Below are 18,823 nucleotides of genomic sequence, written 5' to 3' on the forward strand. Positions count from 1 at the left end.
TTGCAGTAGTGACCAGAGCCTCTCCCAGCTTAACATACTGTTATGCTACCTGGCTAGCTAGCAGCTATAATGTTACCCAACATGCCGTTCAACGGTGTAGCTACATTTGTAAATGTAAAATTATTAGTGTTAGAAACTGTTTAAGTCAGAAATTGTTATGTGCTATGGTGTTTTATCCTTTTAAAGAAAGTTAGTTGTGGGTTATTAATTGTTGTGTTATAAAGTTACTACCATGAGTGAGAAGGGTACGCAGTTAACAGGGGTCCCAGTGCTGCGACAGACAGAAAAAAAAAAAAACTGGATCGGCCCGTGGATCTGTTAATTTTTCCGATCCCCGATCCAGCTATTTTGTCAATATCGGGGCCCATATCCGATCTTAATATCGGATCGGTGCACCCCTAGTCAATAGTGTCGAATGCAGCACTAAGATCTAGTAAGACAAGCACAGAGACAAGTCCTTTGTCTGAAGCAGTTAGAAGGTCTTTAGTGATTTTCACAAGTGCCGTCTCTGTGCTATGATGCATTCTAAATCCTGACTGAAAGTCCTCAAATAAACTATTGCTATGTAGAAAGTCACATAACTGATTAGCGACTACCTTCTCAAGGACCTATAGGTCTATAGTTGGCTAAGACCTCAGGATCGAGGGTGTTTTTTTTCAGAAGAGGTTTTATCACAGCTACTTTAAATGACTGTGATACATAACATGTTAATAAAGACATATTGATCATATCTAGTAATGAAGTGTTAACCACGGGTAACGCTTCTTTAAGTAGCGTCGTTGGGATGGGGTCTGAGAGCTTAGCTGAAGAGACCTTTTAACATTAATTGTCTATAAATAGTCTTAAAGGTGTATAGGATAAAAGCAGTCTAAGTATATGTCAGGTCTTGTCGTTCTTTCTAGCGGTGCTGCGTTTAAAGGTGAACCGTTAGAAGTTGAGGGCAAAAGGTGATGAATTTTATCTCTAATTGTTATAATTTTATCATTAAAGAAGCTCATGAAGTTGTCACTACTCAGAGCTATAGGAATAGATGGCTCAATAGAGCTGTGACTCTCTGTCAGCCTGGCTACAGTGCTGAAAAGAAACCTTGGGTTGTTCTTATTTTCCTCTATTAGTGATGAGTAATAGTCTGATCTGGCATTTCTGAGGGCCTTCCTATATGTTTTCAGTCTGTCTTGCTAATCTAAACGAAATTTTTCCAGTTTGGTGGAACGCCATTTACTTTCAAGTTTTCGCGAGGTTTGTTTTAATTTGCAAGTTTGCGAGTTATACCAAGGTCCTAGTTTCCTTTGCTTCATCATCTTCTTTTTGAGAGGAGCAACGAAGTCTAAAGTAGTCCGTACGAGGCCGTAGCACCGTCTACAAAATTATCAATTTGGGAGGGACTAAAATTAACATAAGAGTCCTCTGTTATATTAAGAAATGGCATTGAATTAAATGGTGTTGGAATATCTTCCTTAAATTTAGCTATAGCACTGTCAGATAGGCATCTAGTGTAGAAGCTTTTATTTAATTTTGTATAGTCGGGTAGTAAGAATTCAAAAGTTATTAGAGAATGGTCTGATAATAAAGGATTCTGCGGAAATACTATTAAATCTTCAATTTCGATGCCATATGACAGCACAAGGTTGAGGGTGTGGTTTAAACAGTGAGTGGCCTTATGCACACTCTGACTGAAACCAATTGAATCTAGTAGTGAGTTGAAAGCAATATTAAGGCTATCGTTGTCAACGTCCACATGGATATTAAAATCACCTACAATAAGTACTTTGTCTGATTTAAGGACTACGCATGATAAAAACTCAGAGAATTCAGATAAAAATTCAGAATATGGACCTGGAGCTCGGTAAACAACAACAAATGAATTGGCTGTAATGTTTTTCATGTTGGATGTTGAAGATTAAAAACAAGGCTTTCAAACGAGTTATAATTTAGTTTAGGTTTAGGATTAATTAACAGGCGTGAATCAAAGGCTGCAACTCCCCCTCCTCGGCCAGAGCTCGTGGAATTTGAGTATTAATATGACTGGGAGGAGTGGATTCATTTAGACTAACATTATCTTCATTGCACAGCCATGTTTCAGTAAGACAGAATAGATCAATTTGATTATCTGACTCGGTCAGATTTCTTGATATGAGAGCGGCTCCGTCCAAAGTGGGATGAATGCCGTCTCTCCTAATCAGACCAGGCTTTCCCCAGAACGCTCTCCAGTTATCTACATAGCCCACATCATTTGCTGGGCACCACCCCGACAACCAGCGGTGGAAGGATGACTTGCAGCTATACATGTCATCACTGATCAGATTTGGCAGGGGTCCAGAGAAAACTACTGTTCCGACATTGTCTTTGCAAATGCACAAAGTAACTCAACATTAATTTTAGTGATCTCCAATTTGCGTAATTGGGTATCATTACCACCTACATGAAGTATGATTTTACTGTATTTACGGTTATTTTTAGCCAGCAGCTTTAGATAGGATTCTACATCGCCCGCTCTGGCCCCAGGGACACACACGACCGCAGCCGCTGGAGCCACCAACTTCACGTTCTGCATAGTGCTGTCAGTTAAGCATGTTATTAACAGCGTTAACGCAAACCCATTTTAACGGCGTCAATTTTTTTATCGCGAGATTAATGTTCTTTTTGGCCTAGCAAACTTTGTAGTTTTTTTTAGGGATGTCCGTGATCGGAAATCGGGCCCGATCACGTGGTTTCAGACTCAATCGGAATCGGACGTTACCTCGCGATCAGGGGCCTGTTTCACAAAACCAAGATAAGGGATTAAGCCGGGATTTCCCCGTTATCCTGGATAAATTTAGCCTTGACTCGGTTTCACAAAAGCGGAGGCACATGAATCACCATGGAGATTTATTCTGTGCAGCTAGCCTGCTCCCGACCAGGCTAACAGCCAGGATTTATTTAATCCTGGAGCCTTTTCTGATCACCCAGCAGTGGCTTTACCCTATTGTTATCAGCCTGGATAAAAATACAACAGGTGCATATTGCTGTTGATTATTTAAAGTTGTGTGACAGTCATTGTTACTGTTATATTGCTGTATGAAGACTGCTGTTCATATTGTTGTTAGAAGTTTGATGAATATATTATGGCAGTTGTTGAGATAATTAGAAAAGGCTGATACAATTTCAAATGTGTTTTAAATGAAGTCTGTTACTAAGGGCAATACATACAATGCTGTACATTTCTATGGTTGACCAATGCACCTTGAATTATTTTAGTTGATACATTTTTTTTTAAATTCTTTAACAATAAGGATCATGTTTGTTCTGCTTCCATGTGCATTGTATTTGGCATTCTTAACACACAATTTGTGTTGTTATTGCTGGGACTATAATTTGGGAGGATTGTACAATTTAAAGAACAAATCTAATTGTACAATCCTCCCAAATTATAGTCTTAGCTCACTGGACCAGTAACTATCTAGTGATGTAGGCTACTGTACATTCATGTAACAACAGGGAGAGGACACCTCAATAGTTTTTGACCTTGTATTTTGCTGGAGGGGAAATAACTGATGAATATACTCTGTTCCATTCATGTTTACAGTGTGCATGGAATTTATCACTTAATTATCTTTATAGTTTCTAGATTTTAGTCCAATTTCTTCAGTGTCTTTATTTTCTATGTCCATATATACAAGGGAGCAAGGCATATAATATGTAGAGAAGGAAACTCGTCCTCTATAAAAAATAAAAAATAAAGAAAACGCGAGAAAAAGCGTGTCTAAAAATATACATTTATGAACTACTGCTCTTAACTGAAATCATTCAGTGAGCCACTGTCATTTGCAAAAACGAACAGTTGTACACTTTGCATTAAAAGCGAGCAGTGGAAGTTAATATGACTTAGGAAATTTATATTTTAGCCCATGAGAGAGAGGGAGGAACAGAGTGAAAGAGATATTTACGCATCATACTCTAGCGTTGTAGAAAATTGATCTTCATGGTAAATTTGATGTTGTTAAATGTTTTATCACGTGATTAAAATTCTATTATTTTGCATTTCATAACTGTTTTTAAGTACATATTAACAATGGAAAGCAATTATTACCAGTGTATCTTGATTGGGAATCAAATGAATGCAAAGAAAATTACTTTATGAACTTGATTTTAAGATTTGTATTTGTTTATTATATATTTAGTCTAGTCACACATTTGAATCTAGAGTCAATATTAGGGTTGGGTATTGTTTGGTTTGGATACCGGTGCTAAAGCGGTACTTTTATTGCTAAGGCCATATCGCCAAAATTAAATGTTTAATAATAATGTAATCACTATAACAATAACTTATTTCACTAGTAAATAGCTGTTGAATGACAAAAACAACCACCAGATGGGAAAAGGGCATTTAACAACAACTTTGAATGCACCACGAGGCTGTAAATTACCAGTTTCATTGAACGCACCGTCTGTGTTTTTCCTACAACAGCAGCTGCAGATTGTTACATCCCGGTGTCGGAATCCTCTACAGTGAAATACAGACAAACTTTACACCGTTTAGCGTTAGCTGTCAGCATTGTAACTGTGTTTAATCCAGCTACTAGCTAGCGGTAGGCTAACGTTAGCTGCTGTCGAGTATAGTGTTAACTAGCATCACGTGCAGCAATGTTTCTGTTGCCTGTAACGTCTGTTTCAGAGCATCAGAGAGAAGTGCAGGCATATCAGTGGCACTAGAATGAGGCACCGAAATCCGCGTTGCTATTCCTGCAGCAGCAGGATGTGTTATGAGGAAGTACGGCAAAATAGTAGCCTGTTAGGCACGACGCAAAGCCAAGTGAAAATAAATTAATAAATGGCGGCATGCGATTGATACGATTAAAAAAAATTTACGCATTATGCTCGGCCCTTAATCGCATCGCGATTAACGCGTTAATGCTGACAGCCCTAGTAAAAAAGTATCTTTTTTTCTCAGAAATGTAAAGAGTGCAAGTATAAAACACGCCATTTGACACTGATTTGGTTTGGAAATGTAAACTGGAGACTTTATTTAGAATTTGAAATTAACAACAGCAAGTATGGTCCGTTATCAGGCAAAGATGCATTAAACTAAAATTCCTATATGGGAAATGAACCTGCCCATAGCCGTGCTGACTGGTTGTTGTGCAAGGATCGTCCATGAAACCAGAGTGGATCTGAGATTAGACACCATCAGAAGATGGCTAACATCACACAGAACAATTCAATCTCCATGAAATGTTCGTTTTCATCTGAGTCAAAAGTGATTTGTGTTGAAAAAATGCTGTATCCGTATTATTGGTAAAGTTACTACATTATTGGTTTTTATTACATTTTTTCAGAAGATTAATGCAAATGTTATTACATTTGTAGGTGTTATTACATTTTCATGAAATGATTACATTATTGGGTGCTACATGCAAGGCCTGTAGTGAGCACACATACCAAGGACTGAAACAAACACTTTTAACTAGAGCCATCTCCTGTCACAAAGACTAACATAGAGAATCTATGTTAGTCTTTGTGACAGGAGAATGTCCATGTGTTCACTGAGGAGTATTTATGACTGCAGTGTGTGTGTGTGTGTGTGTGTGTGTGTGTGTGTGTGTGTGTGTGTGTGTGTGTGTGTGTGTGTGTGTGTGGGCGTGTGTGCGTGTGTGCACACATACACGTGGGACTATCAGGCTACACCGACCAAGTGTGGACTTCTATTTCTGGTCATTTAAAAAATACAAAAATAGAAAAGGACATTTACTTTTAAGATCTTTTTTTATAATATTACTGAAAATAGGCTTTTTTATGTTTTTTTAAAAAATTGCCAAGAGGGGACTTGTGGGTTAAGCGATGTCTGTATATTAAAAAGGGGACCTCCATTTACTGAAGTGAAACTGTCTGTACCTATTCTTTCAATGATTGTTTGTTTACAGCAACAACTTAGTTTATTTCAAAGATTGATGATTCAACTTTATTCAAACATTTCTCTGTTATACAAATATTAAGAAATAATCAGGCCACTTAAATAGAGAATAAACATTGTTTTACCTGCAAATCAAAAGTGCCTTGACTGCATGCACTTATATCAAGGACTGAATTACTAGCAACAACATTGATTTTATCAGGTTCCTTTATATATAATATACTTTTAAAGTTACATTTTAAAGATTAGCATACAATTCAAGTTCATTTTTACTTTTTCTTTAGTATTTGAGAAATATATCAGTGTGCCTTCCGCTTCATGCAAATTCTCAGTTCCAGTGTTGCAATCCTGAATCATTAGACAAATGTCATTTCATCTTGTCTGTTCACCAATAAAAATAAACGTTATGTGACTAATATTGCAGGTAAAAAAGTTAAAGTGTTGTTTCCCCATGACACAATTTATATGTGCTTTTCTTAGCATTCATTCTTGCGAAAAATAGAGGATTGTCTCAACTCTCGACTCTCTGGCAAAGTATTGATCTTCCTCTGCATCTTATCTATCAAACTTGTTTGAGATTGGTTGAGATTATCTTTTTTTATCAGTATTATGAATTGTGCTTATTTCTTTTTCATACATGTTACTTCTGTTCCATACAGTAGTGTAGCTTGTGTAAACAATTACATTGAAAAGGTCTAGTCCTTTCTGATCTCAAATCAGCTTGGGTGATTGATTAAAACAAAAAAAGAAATGATCTTACTGATGACCATTTCCATTGACGCATGCATTTAAACACATAATGACTTAGACATGTACTTATGGTTAGTGAGTGTGTTAATATAGGTTTTAAGTGTAGGATAGTTGGAAAAAGAAAATGTTATCTAAACATTTACAAATGAGAAAAACCTTATGAAACTTAACTAAATCTTATCTATCAAACTTGTCATATTACTCCTGACACTGATATTGTCTTTTACTCAACTAATGTACAGTATGGACTCATGCAGGAGTGTTAGTGTCTCAGCACACTAGTCAACAGGGGACTTCTGTCATTTAATAGAGTCCAAGTGGGGACAATCTGTTTTAGAGCACAAACTTAAAACACCATTGCAACATAAAGTTTTCTTTTTTCAACTGTCCGACATACTTACACATTAGTATGTAATTCCTAATCAAAGTTATTAATGTTTCATTTGTTCTTTAATACGCTTATCTATAATGTGTTAATATTATAATGTTCATACTTCATGAATGATGGATTCCCCATTTCTAAAGTATTATATCAATTACAAACCAGGGATTTAGAAGCTGTCAAGGGTTACAAGAATTATTATCATTATTTGGTTGAGATTATCTTTTTTATCAGTATTATGAATTGTGCTTATTTCTTTTTCATACATGTTACTTCTGTTCCGTACAGTAGTGTAGCTTGTGTAAACAATTACATTGAAAAGGTCTAGTCCTTTCTGATCTCAAATCAGCTTGGGTGATTGATTAAAAAAAGAAATGATCTTACTGATGACCATTTCCATTGACGCATGCATTTAAACATATAATGACTTAGACATGTACTTACGGTTAGTGAGTGTGTTAATATAGGTTTTAAGTGTAGGATAGTTGGGAAAAGAAAATGTTATCTAAACATTTACAAATGAGAAAAACCTTATGAAACTTAACTAAATCTTATCTATCAAACTTGTCATATTACTCCTGACACTGATACTGTCTTTTACTGAACTAATGTACAGTATGGACTCATGCAGGAGTGTTAGTGTCTCAGCACCCTAGTCAACAGGGGACTTCTGTCATTTAATAGAGTCCAAGTGGGGACAATCTGTTTTAGAGCACAAACTTAAAACACCATTGCAACATAAAGTTTTCTTTTTTCAACTGTCCGACATACTTACACATTAGTATGTAATTCCTAATCAAAGTTATTAATGTTTCATTTGTTCTTTAATACGCTTATCTATAATGTGTTAATATTATAATGTTCATACTTCATGAATGAAGGATTCCCCATTTCTAAAGTATTATATTAAAATGCAAACCATTGATTTAGAAGCAGTCAAGGGTTACAAGAATTATTATCATTATTGGTTGAGATTATCTTTTTTATCAGTATTATGAGTTGTGCTTATTTCTTTTTCATACATGTTACTTCTGTTCCGTACAGTAGTGTAGCTTGTGTAAACAATTACATTGAAAAGGTCTAGTCCTTTCTGATCTCAAATCAGCTTGGGTGATTGATTAAAAAAAGAAATGATCTTACTGATGACCATTTCCATTGACGCATGCATTTAAACACATAATGACTTAGACATGTACTTACGGTTAGTGAGTGTGTTAATATAGGTTTTAAGTGTAGGTTAGTTGGAAAAAGAAAATGTTATCTAAACATTTACAAATGAGAAAAACCTTATGAAACTTAACTAAATCTTATCTATCAAACTTGTCATATTACTCCTGACACTTGATACTGTCTTTTACTGAACTAATGTACAGTATGGACTCATGCAGGAGTGTTAGTGTCTCAGCACACTAGTCAACAGGGGACTTCTGTCATTTAATAGAGTCCGAGTGGGGACAATCTGTTTTAGAGCACAAACTTAAAACACCATTGCAACATAAAGTTTTCTTTTTTCAACTGTCCGACATAGTTACACATTAGTATGTAATTCCTAATCAAAGTTATTAATGTTTCATTTGTTCTTTAATACGCTTATCTATAATGTGTTAATATTATAATGTTCATACTTCATGAATGATGGATTCCCCATTTCTAAAGTATTATATCAATTACAAACCAGGGATTTAGAAGCTGTCAAGGGTTACAAGAATTATTATCATTATTTGGTTGAGATTATCTTTTTTATCAGTATTATGAATTGTGCTTATTTCTTTTTCATACATGTTACTTCTGTTCCATACAGTAGTGTAGCTTGTGTAAATAATTACATTGAAAAGGTCTAGTCCTTTCTGATCTCAAATCAGCTGGGTGATTGATTAAAACAAAAAAAGAAATTATCTTACTGATGACCATTTCCATTGACGCATGCATTTAAACATATAATGACTTAGACATGTACTTACGGTTAGTGAGTGTGTTAATATAGGTTTTAAGTGTAGGATAGTTGGAAAAAGAAAATGTTATCTAAACATTTACAAATGAGAAAAACCTTATGAAACTTAACTAAATCTTATCTATCAAACTTGTCATATTACTCCTGACACTGATACTGTCTTTTACTGAACTAATGTACAGTATGGACTCATGCAGGAGTGTTAGTGTCTCAGCACACTAGTCAACAGGGGACTTCTGTCATTTAATAGAGTCCAAGTGGGGACAACCTGTTTTAGCGCACAAACTTCAAACACCATTGCAACATAAAGTTCTTTTTTCAACTGTCCGACATACTTACACATTAGTATGTAATTCCTAATCAAAGTTATTAATGTTTCATTTGTTCTTTAATACGCTTATCTATAATGTGTTAATGTTATAATGTACATACTGAGATTATCTTTTTTATCAGTATTATGAATTGTGCTTATTTCTTTTTCATACATGTTACTTCATTTATAAATGAGATTGAAAGGCCTTATCTGTGTGGGGGAGGGTTACCAGTATCAGATGATGGGTGGTGATGGCGCAGTGCATATGACACATGCCTTTGGTGTGGGAGACCTGGGTTCAATTCCCACTGCGATACATCAACCAATGTGTCCCTGAGCAAGACACTTAACCCATAGTTGCTCCAGAGGCATGCAACCTCTGACATATAGCAATTGTAAGTCGCTTTGGATAAAAGCGTGAGCTAAGTGACATGTAATGATGGTCGTTAGGCCTTTACACCTTGAGCTTTAGGGTTGCTAATGTGACATAGCCAGATTGTCATACAACATTTAGACAAACATTCCCCTGTCCTGAAATGATGAAATTCAAGGACTTTATGAAGACGGTACATTGAGATTGTCAGAAATATAACTATAAGAAATGTGCACAAAAGAAATGTCCATTGATGCATGCATTTAAACATATAATGAATTATTACAGGAATTAGACATGTACTTAGGGTTAGTGAGTGTGTTAATATAGGTTTTAAGTGTAGGATAGTTGAAAAAAGAAAACGTTATCTTGCAATGGTGTTTTAACTTTGTGCTCTAAAACAGAACCTGCATGGGTCAATTATTTTTCATAAATGCTACTTCTGTTCCATACAGTAGTGTAGATTGTGTAAACAATTACATTGAAAAGGTCTAGTCCTTACTGATCTTAAATCAGCTTGGGTGATTAATTAAAAAAAAAAAATGATTTTCATGATGACCATTTCAAATCTAATTTTGTCGTGGTTATTTTTCTATTTTTCTTCCTTTTTTAGATTCTAAAATACTACTCTCTTGCCTTCTCTGTAGCATTTGATATTATTAAAATGAGAAACTTGAAACTTCTAAACATCCACTAAAGTTGTGCCTTTATGTTTTGTTACAAAAACATTATGTTTCTAGAAACTAGTTTATTTTTTTAAGTAGCCTGTTTAGAGACCCTCTACAGTCTGACAGGCTGTCTGGGGCTGCAAGCCATTCACACCTTGGAGGAGTGTTGAAAACGGCGTGTGTGAATAAGTGGTAAAAATCCCTGCTCCAACCAGCAGGGGCAGTGCCGAGTATGGCTTTAACACTCACAAACATAAATGTCCCCACTTGGCTAAAATTTAAAAAAAATCACCAGATGGTTTTAGACATCATTTTATCATGATTTAAAGCATTTCCAACAGGGGACTTGAAAAATGTCCCCTGTTGGCGAGACGTCCCCTGTTGGTGGATGTGTAACGATGCCGAAGTCCACAGTTGGATAGGTTGGTAAGAGCGTGTGTGTGTGTGTGTGTGTGCTATGATAAAACTCTGGACTCTGTGTAAACAAATGAGAAAGCGCAGAATGTGGAGACCCCAGAGTAGCAGATTCCACAGCTACTCACACATACATACACAGAGCCAAAAACAAATGATCTGGCAAAGATAGCAGGACATAGGACATGTACTGCATGGATTAGTGGAAAGCAAGTATGCTTTCATAATATAATAATAGAAATATTATGTCCCATTAACTTTATTTTAAAGGGACAGTTCACCCTAAAAATCAAAAAGACATACATTTTCTCTCACCTGTAGCGCTATTTATCAATCTAGATAGTTTTGGTTGTGAGTGATGTCTGCCTTCTCTCCAGTATAATGGAACTAGATGGCTTGTGGAGATCAAAGCACCAAAAAAAAAAAAAAAAAAAAAAAAAACTAAACTGCAATTTCTCTTTCCAGGAACCATACCTGGTTACTCTAGATCAGTGTTTCTCAAATGGGGGTACTTTGGAGGACTGCAGGGGGTACGGGAGCACTTTTTTCTTTTTCTTTGTCACTGTTCTTGAAGTTTGTCACTTTTTTAAAGTTTTTGTCACTTTTTTGTCACTATTTTCGACCTGTTCTTGCCTTCTTTCCTTCCTTTTTTCTACTGTCTACTTCTTTTTTCTTCAAGTTTGTCAAGGTTTTTGTCACTTTTTTCGAAGTTTGTCTTCCTTCTTTCTACAGTTTTTTCATTCCATCCAGCTGAACTTCAGTTTTTTACAAATCTGTTGCTTTTTACTAAGTTTTTGTCACTGTTTTCTAAGTTTTTGATACTATTTTCTACCTATTCTTGCCTTATTTCCTTCTTTCTACTGACTTTTTCCAAATTTTTACGTTTGTTTTTGAAGTTTTTGTTGCCCTTTGGTCATCATTTAAATGTTTTTCAGTTACATGGCTGTTGTTTGGTAAATCTATCACTGGTCAGTGATACTTGGCTTAAAAACACAATTCAAATGGGGTACATTATTGAAAAAAGTTTGAGAACCACTGCTCTAGATACTCCACAGACCTGGTTGTACGCAGTTTCATGTAGGAACTATTTTTTTCCTACCTAAATACACCTGCCAACCCTATCACCTCCCAGAAGGAAGCACACTCGTGACAGCACGAGATTTAAACATTAATGGCTAAGTAACTATTAGTTCAGCTTAGTACAAATAAGCATTTATAATTCAGCCAGCACACATACAACATGGCTTAACAGCAACAACTTTTAACAACAGTACAACCATTTGGGTCCATTATAACTCGCAAGGTTCACAGACAAAACAATTGTCCTTTGCCAGGCTTGTTTTCCCTATATATACAACATTATTAGTATAAGCCTAATGCATCTTACATTGCATGAATTAGCCTAGCGGAGCTAACTAACAAGCTCCAGTTGCACACAGGTTTGTCGTTTCACCGGCAAAACTCAATTTGATTACACAAATGTATGCAGGGTGCGATTTGTGAAGAAAGCAGAGGAGGGGATGTTTTTTGATCACACACAAAAAACAAAAATATGCAAGTATTAAATCCCCCTTCCGATACCATGGAAATAGAACCTCTCTGCCATATGCAAAACATATTTATGAACTTCAATATTCAATGGAAAATATCAAAATGAAATAGCACAACGTGGTGTTATAAAACACAGTGCTTTCAATCTGGAGAGCAGAGTTCACTTCCTGAATAGAGAAGACCGTACTCTATCCAAGAGTACGGTTCCAGAACCGAGACTGTGAGTAGAGGTAAGCCCCACCAGATCTAACTGGTAGCGCTCCAACTCAACAAGTTCTGGCTCCTTCCTCCACAGATGCTGGTCCGTCTTAGCTCCTAACCTTTACTGCCACCTGTGTGGCAGCACACCCAAACCCAGCGGTTTCTCTCATGGATGGTGAGCCTATGGGATGGAGAGGAGGGTGCCACATCGCTTCTTCGGGCTGTATCCGGCAGGGCTCTGTGGCAAACCCAGCCACAAGGAGCCCGCTGATGAGCCTTCCATACAGGGGTCCCAGGCTTCCTCCTGGCAGATAGCCTGACAAGCCAGACCCACATCAAGATGTTGGGTCTGGGAACTCACCATTGGCATGGCTCAATCCGAGGGGCAGGATAAACGATTGTCTTTCAAATTCCCTCTGCACTCATAGCCAACCAGAGCAACGCTAGTTGATAGATTAAACTTTTGCCATATCAGGTCGGCAAAACTCTGAACACATCTTCCTTTTTTAAGAATTACTTCAGTGCTTAACTCCAACTCTTAGCCGATTCAAAAGACCGCTGTTAGCCAGCAGCAGCAGCCATCTTCTTTTTTTTCAAGTAGCAGGGAATTGTTAAGCCTGCCTACCGACTCTATACACGATGTGATTGGCCTGACCAGAAATTTTTTCCAGTTGCAAGCCAACGGAGAGTTGCTAGACTGACCCTGGCTGCAAATTACATTTGCTGCCGCTAGGGTGCGTCTAGATTTCTAGGCTACCTGGCAGGGTCATTCTTTGTCTTTCCCGTTAATTCATAGGTCATATTGAAACATTCTTAGTCTGGCCCCTCACCTGAGACCACTTTGTCTGTCGACTCTACCAGGTGCACCAGGCTTCAGACAACACAGCCCTCAGCTTCATAGGGACACACACACCTCTACACCAGGATAAAGTGATGGTTACCGCAGAGGTGTATGTTGTTGATCCTGAATTATGTTATTTTGAGTAAGTAATCCAAGTGTAGGCATTTTTAAGATGTCATTTTAAGGGGAACATTATTCATTTGACTCAGTTATTTATCTAAAGTGTTAAAGACTGAGACTTCTCCATACATAATATTTTGTAGTGAAGATGTTCTGAGCTTGAAAACAGTAGTTCTCTGGGGAAAATAAAGTTCCATTTAAGCTCATTATGTGGTTTCGGTCTGTAAGCACATGCTGCTATGCTGGAGTAGAAACAGCTTGCAGTTTGTCAGCAGTAAACTATGGGTTTTTGTTATCTGTGTTTGTTCATCTGAACACACACACACACAGACACACACACACACAGCATGTGTGTATGGACCAGTCTGGACCTCCATTTGCCAGACCTTCCTTTTCTCTCTATTTCCGTCTCCCCGTGTTCAGCTAAAAGATGATTTACCAGTATTGAAAGAGAACCATCTGTGTTATCCTTGGGGAAATTGGGACATTGCTTGCTTTCAAATGTAAACATCAAAGAAAACATCAAGCAAAAGTTGGAAAAAGTAGGAAAAATTAACTTTAGCTATGATCCACACCACTTAAACACCAGCTGAGATCCCAACCTCACTGATGTTCTCTGCCAAGAATCTTGCTAACTAATGTACAAGTTCTGAATAATAAACTGGATAATCTCCATGTTTACGGGATATAAGGAACTGTAATGTCCTATGTTTTACCAAAACTTGGCATAATCCTGGAATAAATCATTCACTGAATTAATCCAGTCAATCAGGTGCATATTTTTCTATATACCATTGTGACAGAACACAAGACTTCGTAAAGAAAAAGGGATAAGTGTGCTTTACAGTGAATATGGACTGGTGCAACAGCAGGAATGTTAACATTTTATCCCGTTTCTGCTCATCTGATCTTCAGTTACAGTCAATCAAATGTAGGCCACACTTTCTACCAAGGGAATTTACATCAGTCATTAACGCAGCAGTGTACATCCAACCACAGTCGAGTACAGAGACTGCCCTGCCGGATCTTTGCAAAGACCTGAACTGCCCATAGACTGATAAACCTGATGCTGCTCTCATTGTGGCTGGAGACTTAAATCAGGCATAACTGACTTCCATCAACATATTAACTGTGCCACAAGGGGAATAAACACTCTGGATCACCGCTATACTGCATTCAAAAACGACTATCCGCTACTCAAAATCGCTACCTGCATTTGGGAAGAGCGACCATGTGGCCATCTTGCTGAGGTCAAAGTATGTAAGCAAACTACGGCGTATGCCCTCTGTGACGTGTGAGGTCAGGAAAGGGTCAAGCCAATCAGAATCCACACTACAGTCTTCACTACACATTGCAGTCTTTCTGGAGCATGTTCCAAGACACCACCATCAACGTTACTGATGACATCAATGGATTCACTGATTCTGTGGTAGATTAATATATGAAACAAAAGCAACTGTACCTAAAACTACTGTTAAACCATTCCACAACAAGAAACCATGGATTACCAAAACCGTCCGGGAGGCCATAAACAGACACACTCGGCCTTCAAAATAAGTAATGAAGTCTGGAAGCATGGACAATTATAAGCAGCAGCCTCGAATGGGAGAAGAGCAGTAAAGGAGGCAAGAAGGGACTATGGGAAGAAAGAGGAACTGCAATTCCAGGAGGAAAACCCCAGAAGCATGTGGCAAGGTCTAAGAACTATGACGCATTATTGAGATAATTTTAGTGGATTTAATTACATACCATTAACTCACTTTGCTGGGGAACTCTGACCCCACTCAAAGACACTCTTTATTTCCATTCATTTAAGGCCATGCCCATTGGGCAGCACCATGGCCCAATAGTTAGCACTGAGGCCTCACAGCGGTACCAGGTACCAGGTTCGAAACCAGGTTCGAAACCCTGGTTGTCCCAGGGCTTTCTGTGTGGAGTTTGCATGTTCTTCCAGTGTATGCGTGAGTTTTCTCCTGGTGCTCCGGTTTCCCCCACCACTGAAAGCATGTTCCCCTCCCTCTCTACCGAGCTGATGTTTGGTGAGCTTCTGCCGTTGTAAGGCTGCTGTGCATCACCCAGGTGGGTGCGACACATTGGCCCCGAGGCGCTTTGATTGTCTATGATAAAGCGCTATATAAATGTACTGAATTATTCCTATTAAACCCCCATCCCTGTGTCGCCCTCTCCTTCTATCTCTACAGACGTATTCTCAGCAGATGTGTGTGGCCTAGATAAGGAACTGGACGTGGAAACCTGTCAGTGTGTGTGTCGGCGCGCAGATCAAACTCAAGACTGCGGCCCTAACCGACACCTTGACCGCAACACCTGCCAGTGTGTTTGCAACATCCCATCTGCTCCCTTCTGCCCACACAACCACGTCTTCAATAAGGAGACCTGTCAGTGCACATGTAGCAGGACGTGTCCAAGGCACCAGCCCCTCAACAAAACAAAGTGTTCCTGCGAATGTAACGAGTCACCCAACAAGTGTTTCCTAAAAGGAAGGAGGTTTCACCAAGCCACATGCAGGTAAGGAGGGATGTGGAGGGTTCAGTATCATCTGCTGCCACTTTTAGTCAAGTCACCTTTATTTATATAGCACATTTAAAACAGCATAAGCTGACCCAAAGTGCTTTACAACTAGGGCAGATGGGGTGAAGTATGCCTCGATACATAGTAGATAAACAACAGCAGGCTACATACAGTAAATAAAAAAGTACATAACAAACACTACATCACAAAACAACTTGCATGGTAAAACCAACGTCAAAAAAGATGAAAGTTAGAAGAGTGAATTATATCAGCAATAGCTGAAAAAGCAGTATAGGGAATAAAAAGACAGATCAGGAGGTGGCTTGACAGAAGCTAGACCGCCTCAGACATCGCTTAACACTTCTGTTGTCCTCGGGTCAAATTTGACCAAATTACCCAAAAATAACATGGATGGTTCCATAAAATGCTCTTTGCAACGGAAATTAAGGAGCAGATCACTACTTTCACTGGTTTTGTGTTGTTTTATTTAATTTTATAGCATTATCCTGACTAAACTAGCCATCAACATACATTCCTCTGATCTTAAATATTAGTCAAAATGATTCATTATTTCAGCTTTTTTCTACCACAATAATTAGATAATTTCATATAAATGAGGTTTATTGACCATGAATTCCAAAACTAAGTGTAAAACTAGTGTTAATAAGTTGGTGTTAGTTGTGTATGTACTGGTGGTAATGGAAAGAAATGCAGAAAACGTGAAAATAAGCAACAAAAACTTCAGAAAAAGCCAGCAAAACATTGAAAAAAAGCAACAAAAAAGTAAAAAATGTAAAGAAAAAAAAAAAGTGTTAATTTTGACCCAGGAGGACAACACAAGGGTTAAAGCAAGTGGAAAAAAGGGTCTTTACAACTGGAGCCACTAACTAGAGTCTGCACAGCAGCAGTTCATGTGAACCAATCTCTAGTTCATTTTCCATTACTAGAACACAGTTCTCAAAACTCTACACACTTATCCCATGACTTTAACCACAACCTGCACAACACTGCGGATTTACAGCACTTTGTTCAAATGCTAACACACTGCTGTCCAAACTGTTAACCACACATTCAAAACAGGATTTCAGTCTGATGAATTTCAAATACTACTGATTGCAATTTCAGCTGAAAGCCTAAGCAGGTGTCTTGTTTTAGACTTGTTAGTGAACACATACAATATATATATATATATATATATATATATATATATATATATATATATATATATTATTATATCGAAAGCTCATAAAGACTCTGAAACTCCAAGTCCAAGTAAGAATGAAACAGTTATACATTGTACCGTTCGAGAGAAACAGTAAACAGGTAAAAGACTAAAGATACCAATATGTCCAGGTTAAATGCCTGAGGTTACATATACAGCTATAAAAATTTGAAAAACACTTCCTTTGCTACAGTAAATCTGCACTTTCAGAAAGTCATTGAGGTGGAAGCAATGGAAACACCACATTACATTTGTTTGTATTTAGAGATGAAGCAGGTGCATGGCAAGAGAAGACATCCAATGTGATGATGATGAAAACGTGTGGCCTGATGCTGGAGAGGGGCAGGATTAGCCCCACAATGCTTTGTTACTATTAACACTGACGGAGCTCCAGCCAGCTCACAGCGGGGTCTGTGAAGGTGGACAGGCCGACCAGCAAGGCAGCAATCCCGGCCGGCTGTCACGTCAGACTGTGGATCTTCTGAAGTCTGACACAGTCAGACCAAATTTGCAATTAGCCATCATTTTTCGTAAAACGGCCCATATTTGAGCTCTACAGAGTTGATTTCTCACATAAAAAAGTCTCAGAAGTGAATTTCATTGAGGTGGAAGCAATGGAAACACCACATTACATTTGTTTGTATTTAGAGATGAAGCAGGTGCATGGCAAGAGAAGACATCCAATGTGATGATGATGAAAACGTGTGGCCTGATGCTGGAGAGGGGCAGGATTAGCCCCACAATGCTTTGTTACTATTAACACTGACGGAGCTCCAGCCAGCTCACAGCGGGGTCTGTGAAGGTGGACAGGCCGACCAGCAAGGCAGCAATCCCGGCCGGCTGTCACGTCAGACTGTGGATCTTCTGAAGTCTGACACAGTCAGACCAAATTTGCAATTAGCCATCATTTTTCGTAAAACGGCCCATATTTGAGCTCTACAGAGTTGATTTCTCGCATAAAAAAGTCTCAGAAGTTAATTTAGTGATGAAATAGCAGACGAACAATGTATAAAATTTCTGAGATCTGCGCGACCTAGATTCAGAAGACCAGCTGGCCTCAGATCAGTGGTTTGTATGTACATTTTGGGGCATGACAAAGGTACAGACTAGAGCCAAATAAGGTACAGCCACCGAGTTGACGTCAACTATGAGCTTTGTTGAGATTTGCCCGTTTTCAGCTGCAGTTTCAAATTGTGAGATTTGCATAGGTGTCAATGGGACTTTGAGGTTCTATGTATGCCTATTTTACCCACCGAACTGTCGTAATTCAACTATGACAAGGTAAACTCGGTTTTGCATTCTATCACCCGTTTAATATTGGACTGGAGGCTGTTCCTGCTGGGAACGGACACGGAGAAAGCACGGCCCCCTTTAGTTTTGTAGCGTGAGTGAGGGACGAGGAGGAGCTGTTGTGCAGATGACCTGAGTGATCTGGGGGAAGAACATGGAGTTAACAGGTCTGCGATATATTGAGGAGCAATATATTTTAGCGGTAGAGTATTTTGCCTTAAGCTGGGGACAGACCAGTCGAGCTTAAACCTGCAAAGACTGGACAAAACGGCAGATAAAGATAGTTTGTTCTTGCTTGTACAGCACATACTCCTCAAAGCAAAACGTA

The 18,823-nt window shown here is 38.2% G+C and overlaps 1 protein-coding gene across 1 annotated transcript in view; it reads left to right on the top strand.

Moving 5' to 3' along the window:
- The window catches only part of vegfc (vascular endothelial growth factor c), a 138,256-nt gene that overhangs the window by 109,622 nt on the left and 9,811 nt on the right, over positions 1-18,823 (top strand). The window contains exon 6 of the mRNA XM_031319747.2: positions 15,656-15,980. Coding sequence (XP_031175607.1) covers positions 15,656-15,980 — 325 coding nt within the window. The remainder of the gene's footprint in view (positions 1-15,655; positions 15,981-18,823) is intronic.

This window comes from Sander lucioperca, chromosome 4 (assembly GCF_008315115.2).
Source record: "Sander lucioperca isolate FBNREF2018 chromosome 4, SLUC_FBN_1.2, whole genome shotgun sequence".
Classification (NCBI taxonomy): Eukaryota; Metazoa; Chordata; class Actinopteri; order Perciformes; family Percidae; genus Sander; species Sander lucioperca.